This window comes from Papaver somniferum, chromosome 10, assembly GCF_003573695.1.
Source record: "Papaver somniferum cultivar HN1 chromosome 10, ASM357369v1, whole genome shotgun sequence".
Classification (NCBI taxonomy): Eukaryota; Viridiplantae; Streptophyta; class Magnoliopsida; order Ranunculales; family Papaveraceae; genus Papaver; species Papaver somniferum.
The window spans coordinates 2,932,624-2,940,638 of record NC_039367.1 but is presented as its reverse complement, the minus strand read 5'-3'; the positions used below and the strand labels follow the sequence as shown (position 1 = coordinate 2,940,638).

The window sequence follows — 8,015 nt, the reverse complement described above, 5'->3', positions numbered from 1 at the left end:
CACTCAAGAAATGAACGATTCGTTGGGAACTGAAGATGAAACTCAAAGTACATTGGGAACTTAAGACAGTTTTGGAACTCAAGATAAGTTTTTTCAGAAGGGTTTTGAAAGTGGAATGACGTATTCAGAAAAACAAACAAGTAGCAAAAATAAGGAGAGTTGGAAGAAAGGATTTCATGCAGGAAGAGAAGTAAAGAAATCTGATGACTTAGAGCTCAGTACAGTTGTCGAATACGTTGCAGAGCTCGACTCGTTGGTGGAAAACATTTAAATATCTGCTGGAATAGTAGAAGAGAAAGGTGTCATACCAGCAGATATGATTGTGTTTAACACTCCTCCACTTTCAATAATAAAACCTGATGAAATTGCTGCTAATGTGCAAACAGCTCACTCACAACCGAGTTTCACTGCAATAATGGATGAGGTATATCGTGAGGCAACACAACAAGCAGAAGAGGTTGAGAAGCAAAGTGAAGAGGTTGAAGAGCAAAGTGAAGAGGATGACAATACACAAGGAGCTGCAATACGCACAGGATTGAAGAAATTGTTTAATTGGGATGCAGTTGAGGAGCAAACTGAAGAGGAAACCGAATCAGAGGAACAATCCGATGGTACAAAAGCATCAGAAAAACCGCAGGTCAGTTTTCTTGTGAAACGGGTGAAGAAGGGAGAAAGGCCGAAGAGAAAGCCGTATAAACTTCGAAGTCGAACACCTACTGCTAAGTGTAAAAGGGGACAAAGGAAAGGTGGAAAAGGAAAAAAGAAGCAGAAGCAAATTAAAAGAATTGACCTCGACACTCTCGACAGTTAAATTGACAACACACCAGCGGAACCCACAAAACTGATGAAGCCAAAAAAACTAAAGTTGTGGAAAAAAATTCAATGACAGCGAAAGAGAAGTCATCAAGCCATTCTTTGAGAATGCAACAAAATGGTATTTAATAACATATTCGAAGTCAAAAAACTCAGTTCACATAGTTATTTTTTGGGTTATGCTAGCTGTTTTTAATAACATATGCATCTGTTGTTTATTTTGCAGCGAGAAAGCTTACAATTTTTATTTATGCAACCAAGATTTCGAGGTAGTCATCAATGGGAAGTTCATACAGTGTCTACTGAATAATCAAAACATTTATGCTGAGATTATTGATTACTACATCAATTTGCTGAAAGGAAAGATGGATTCGCCACATAAACCAGATTACAAGAACCACGTCATTCTCTCAACAAATGATTATGTAAGTAACAGAAAAATCTTGGTTTGTTTGTATGTCAACAACAATTGTTGATCCAAATAAGTTAGTCTGATTATGAATGAATGTTACAGGTATGTATATATTGAGGAGTTTAATTCCAAATACGATATGTTGTTCATTTTATGTTGTTCTCTGGTTACGATATCAAAGTTGCATTTTTTTTGTTGACAAATGTGGCTTTTTTTTATAATGTAGATGATCCATAAAATGCAAAACTAATATATTTCTTTAAAAATGTTGATACAGCCGATATTGGGGATCGCATTAGCCACTAAAAATATGGCAAAGGTAGAGAGATGTGGGGTTCCAGAAAAGGTGAGGACCAGTTACACAGGGAATGTTGAAGACACATACCTCATCATACCAATGTGATTTACTGACAAGGACGGTGTTGGATACCATTGGGTGGTGCTGGCGTTGGTAAAAGGAAAATGGATAGTGTACAACTCTGCAAGGCGAAACGCATCTTACAAATGGCAATATATGGTGATGATAGTACCACTGACTCAGTGGCTGAATGAAATGGGCCACAGAGATCTGGAGACAGGTGGTAATATCGAGACAAGCTTCTCACATTGCACTGTACCAGCATAAGACGGATGCGACTATGCATTGCACACTTGCATGTACATGAAGAATTTGGTGAAACGTGGAAACTGTGAAAACCTATCTGAAATCGCTAACTTATATGAGAATTTGAACAAGAAGCGAGTGAAGATTGCAGCAAAAATCTTGTCAGAATTGGGTTCATGGAAGAAACCGGAACAAATTCCTGATTCGGCTACTGACTCTATTCAACAAAAAATCCAATTGCAAGACTCAGTTGAACAAGTAGTTGATCCAGTAGATGAAGCATTAGCTGAACCATTAGAGTGAGATTGATGTCATAGTCTGTTCATGGTCTGTAAACAAAAATCTAACTGTAGTTTTAAAAATACTTATATTAGTAAGTAAATCTTATTGTAGGTCTGTTTGAATTATTATGAACCATTATGAATGAATTATTTGTTACATGTATTTGTTTTGTCTGATCATTTATGGATGTATTTGTTGTCTGATTATGGATGAATGTTACAGGTATGTATAGCTTGCGGAGTTTATTAGCAAATACATATGGAGCCATGCAATTTTTTTGTTTTTTTTGTGTGTCAACAACCATTGTTGATCCAGTTATATTGGATCAACAACCACTGTTGATCCAGCTATGTTGGTCTGATTATGAATGAATGTTACAGGTATGCAAAGCTTGAGGAGTTTTACTAGAAAATACAGATATGACCATGCAATTTTTTGTTCTTTTTGTGTCAAAAACCATTGTTGATCCAAATAAGTTGGATCAACAACCATTTTTGATCCAAACAGGTTGGAACCCAAGAACAATGTTTCCACACAATTATGTCAACAACTTGTAAAATCAATAACCCTGGAACCTGCAAACTGACATATACTTGAGAAACAAAACAATAGAATTCATAACAACATATAAGAATGTGTGTCATTAAATAACAAGTGCAAACCAAAAAAAGAAAAGAAACACCAAACTGGTAAGAAACCTAAAACAAGTTTGTTCATAAACACCACAAGAAATTCAGAACAACATCCTCTTTAAGAAGTTGATAATACTGGAATGAGACTCCTTGCGAAACGTTGGTGCACGAGGAGCCAAAGGAGCTCTGCGACATGTTCGACGGTTGTGAAAGGTCAGCATCCCACACTAGCCACACTTCCTCTTCTTCTGCACTTTTTCACGAGAACCCCTGTACCTAACACCTTTAGGTCTTCCATCTTGTTCTCGACCACCAGTGGGAGGAAAAATATACCCCTTTTCATTAATTCCAGGTGGCTTCTCAGAGTCAGGAATAAGATAAATGGGTCGAGAGTACAACCTTCTATAGTAGTCATAAGTATAGTAAGGGCTGATTTAGTTGTACGGTTCATCATTTCCAATATGCAACATTGCTTTCATTGCATGAGTGCGAGGAAAGCTATGTTTTTTCCACCATTTTCAGGTGCAAGTTCTAGAATCCAAGTCAACAGTATGCTTCCCTGTTGGAGATATGATCTCAAATACCTTCTGATTTGATGTATTTTCAAAAGTTGTTGTAGATAGTGGTTTTAAAACAGGGTTCTTTTCAGACTTGTGAAGATAGATTTTTTTTTTTTAAAACTTAGAAATGTAACAAAATTAAACAAAGTGATGTGAATTTTTATGGAGAAAAATAGAGGTGAAGAATCCACCATTCAACAATATTTATGTAATGTTATTTAATTTTTAATTATGCAAATTAAACAATTGATTTGATTCTTAATAATTGCCAAATCAGATTTCCAAAATATCAAATGTTAGTCGCAAGCATAATGCATCAAGAGTATAAAACTAAGCATGCATTATCAAGAGAAAATACAATTGATTAATAAAAACCATTTAAATCATTTTTTTTCAATGCAATTAATCATATAAAAATATTGCAAAAATTAAATAAATAACAATTACCACATAAATATTGTGTGAATGGCTTCCTCCGTCACCCCTGGGAATGGGTTTAGCTCATCATGGTGTAATACATCTCAAAAGATTTTATTAATGCTCAAAAGTTGATTACAAATGATGAAATAATAGGAAAATCGATTTAAGACCGTCCGTTGCGACACACAGGAAGCGTCAAGGAAGAACGACACAACTGAAGTGCTGTAAGCGTTATTCCTAAGTTGCGAGAAAGGAATTGGAAATTGTCGCAATTAAGCGACACTTTTCAACGACTTTCTCTTACCTTCTAATGTTCTTCGTGTTCTTCCTTGCACCAGCAGGAAGCTTTTCACGCTGTTGGTTTTTCTTTCGATTCTCTTGGCTTCTAAATTATCCCAAAGACTCTCCAAACTCTCGACAACCGTTCTATGACATCCCAGAAGCATTTATATAGTCACAGCACCTCCAAATCTCCGCCATCAATTCGAATAATCTTCCACTAATGAGTTTTATTCTCGGAAAATATTTTCTACCAGAGTTACGTAATTATTTCCTTCTTTACCTTGTTCACGCGTCTGCATGGTGTTGACATTCTACCACCATGTTTATTACGCGTCTCTGATGAAGTAACGCACGCTGTATACACACAAAATCATTCCAAAGATAGCTAAAAATCCCGAGAATATCTTCCATGTGACGTGCTTTCCCTGTTTTTCTTCTCTTGGATTAACTATCCAATTTGGATCGAAACCAACACCCATATGACGCCTGTTAAGCCCAAATAGACCTTTCCGAAGAATTACATCGATTTAATCTCGTTAAAACACTTCCAAATCACGAACCAAAAATCTGCCAGAGAACAACTTTCTTTTCCCGCCAAAAATTGATTTTGAATTTTTGAGAAGATGACCTCCCCCTATCCTGTATATGTGTCCGAATAGCAGATGCCTTGGGTGACCTGGGGGTGCCCCTTAGTAATTAGGTTACCCCTTATCCAAACTTGGGAGTCCGAATAACACTTGTCCTCCGGGTGACAAAATCAACTTTTCGAGCCGAATTTTCCAAAAATGTTTATTTCCTAAAAATACATAAAAACACAATATTAGTACAAAAATAGAGTTCCAACAATACAGACATTGAGGACAAATTAGACACAAAAATGTGTCTATCAAATACCCCCAAACTTATTATTTGCTAGTCCTCGAGCAAAACTAAAAAATAAAACCGAGATAATCTCGGGTGGGTTTAACAGAGGTGTACCCACAAAAATCATGACTTCTAATTGGTCACAAGTATCCAAAGAGCTATGAGGACATACATATTCTCAACCTATCTCCAAGTAGCTAGAATGCCATAGAAATTAAAGGTGTCAGCTCTAAAGCTTACTGAAGAAAAGGGGAGACACATCCGCACGACTACTAGATAAAGAGATATCCGCTACACAGCTAGATAAACATTGTAAGATGCGTCCGCTGCTTTACAGCTGGATAAGATTAGGAGAGAGATAAATATGAGAGGGACATCTGCTACACAGCTGGACTAATTACGTGTGATGAGTTAAACCAGTGCTAGAAAGATCTTGTGCCAGATTGAAAGCAGACTAACAAAGCAACCAAAATGCATCTTTCTTCGACTCTCTCACAGTGCTCAGTAGAAATAACGTCTTCTTCGGTCTTCAACTGTTGATGATAAACTCTCGAACCTCATAGAACCTTGACAATTAACTCTTATCTTCGATTTCTTGCTTGACTTATAAATTTCTTCTTCCTTATGGCCTTATTGAACAAAAATAACGTAATGATGTTTTTTTTTTTTTCATATTCATTTTTTTTTTTTTTTACAAGACAAAAATTTACATGGCCATGAGAGAAGGACTTTAGAACTTGGATCTTCACAACTTGTGGTGTCTTGGTATCATGAACTTCAACAACTTATATCATTTGCTCTTGTAACTTCTTGTAACTAAGTCTTCAACTTTGATTTTTGAATTATTCTTTTCTATTGTTGCTTCTAAACCTTAAACGTCTTCAACTTTTTCATAAATTTTGATGTCACTCCGCTTGTGCAGCCCAATTCTCTTAGAAATGCATGAGCAGCCCAATTCTCAAATGAAATCTTCATCATCCAAGCAACCAATGAATCCAACTTTAGATTACTCATACTCTTCGCAGCAAAATAAAAATTTTCCTTAGTTAATGCAGTGTAGCACTCTTCGAATAACTTGACTGCAGTTTGTCTGCTCTTGCCCTTTGGAACAGGAATATTTTCTTTCATATGGTACAAACAGTAGGAATGGAAAGCCTTTGGGAAGACTACAGGCACATGCTTCAAAAGGCCAATTCCAAGATCTGATATGATGGTCAGTGGACGATCTTCACGAATAATACCCTTCAAATTGGTTAAGAACCATTCCCAACTATCACAATTTTCACTTTCAACAATTCCAAATGCAACTGGATAGATCTCTAGAAAAACCAAAAAACAAAAATAAGTAACCAAAAACAAAAATAAGTGACCAGTAACTAGTGTCAACAAACAAAGTTGATACATTTCAATTGGATCAACAGTGGAAGTTTATCCATTTTAGTTGGATCAACAGTCACAGTTTATCCAATAAATATGTGTAAACAATCACAGTTGATCCAACAGTCATGAATTTCAATGCAAAACAATTTTCCTTGGATAAACAGTGGAAGTTGATCCATTTTAGTTGGATCAACAATCACAGTTGATCCAATAAAATATGTGTAAGCAATCATAGTTTTAGATAAACAGTCACAGTTGATCCAATAAGAGGTAGTTAAAAGCAAGTATTTCAATGCAAACAAAATGAAAAAAAGTAAAAGGTTAAAAATCACACCTTGATTACCAGTTTTGCCGCAAGCAACCATAAGACCACCTTTGAACTTCCCAGTGAGAAAGGTACAATCAATAAATAGCATCGGATGGCAGTAATTGTTGAAACCAGTTATAGAAGTTTCAAAGGCCACGAAAAACCTTTTGAACCGACGAGTCACACCATCATACTCAAAATTCACGACGCTTCCAGGATTGTAATGTTCAATGGCCTCTTTATACCAAAGAAAATCTAAATAAGACTTGATGTCATCACCCCAAAGAAATCTCTTGGTGAATTGTAAACCGTGGTATGCCTGACTATACGTGAGATCAACTCCATATTCCATTCGGAGTAAATCTATAACATCAGAAGCAGTCTTCTTCTTCTTAGGTGCTCGTAAATCATCTTCCAATATATCTTTCATAAACGATTTTCTCATCCTAACTTTTGATGGGTCAGAATAAGCTAAACTACATGAATGCTCTCCAATGTATCTCTTGCATTGAAATACACCTTTTGTATTGGCAAGGACAGAGGCGTGAAACCTCCAGCGACAATTTTCCTCCTTTTTGAACTTTCACTCCACAGTGTATCGTACAAGGTCACTCTTCTTCAATTTGTATTCACGACCACTATTTATTTCATACTTTGTAACACAATCCTTAACTTCTTTAATACCAACTTCAATTAACTGCCCTACTCCAGTTAAGATATTGACCCAAGCATCAGACTTCTTCGAGACCTTTTTGATAAAACACGCATCATCAGTGACGTCTTCAAATTCAACTACCTCATCGATTGAAATACAACTTGATGATGACGAAGAAGCAGGATTTGGAGCATGAGAAGAAGATAAAGAAATAAAATCCACACAGGTCCTTAAATGGATTTCAAACTTCACCAAGTCAATCCCTTGTGAGGTGCAGTAGTGAATGAAAAACCTCAAATCCAAATCATGATTGATAACATTTGAGATCCCTTCTACAGTGTAACCAAAAATAATGAGGTCTTCAGGAACATAAGGCCACTTTTGTTTCACCACACTTATCATCTACTTGACAGTAATTGATCCTGAAACAGGATGCGAGATGGTCTGATTGCAAAATTTGAACTCTGCAACAACCATCTTTGGCCTGCAATAAAAAATAAACAGATAGTGGTATTCAGAAAATATGGATCAACAGTCACAGTTGATCCAATAAATATGAATCAACAATCACATTTTTGGATCAACAATCACACTCGATCCAATAAATATGAATCAACAATCACATTTTTGGATCAACAATCACAGTTGATCCAATAAATCTGTGTAAGCAATCATAGTTTTGGATCAACAGTCACAGTTGATCCAATTTATATGGATCAAGAATCACAGTTGATCCAAAATAAGAGGTAGTTAAAGCACGAATTTCAATGCAAACCAAGAAGAAAGCAGTTTAAACTACCCTAA

The 8,015-nt window shown here is 36.1% G+C and overlaps 1 protein-coding gene across 1 annotated transcript; it reads right to left on the bottom strand.

Annotated features, from left to right (window-relative positions):
- Positions 1 to 2,970: 2,970 nt before the first annotated feature.
- Positions 2,971 to 7,001, bottom strand: LOC113318558. Its single transcript, XM_026566740.1, has 3 exons — positions 6,584 to 7,001; positions 5,945 to 6,188; positions 2,971 to 3,145 (listed from the first exon to the last, which is right to left on the bottom strand). Exons 1-3 carry the CDS (start codon positions 6,999 to 7,001, stop codon positions 2,971 to 2,973), a joined length of 837 nt encoding a protein of 278 aa, XP_026422525.1.
- Positions 7,002 to 8,015: the final 1,014 nt, after the last annotated feature.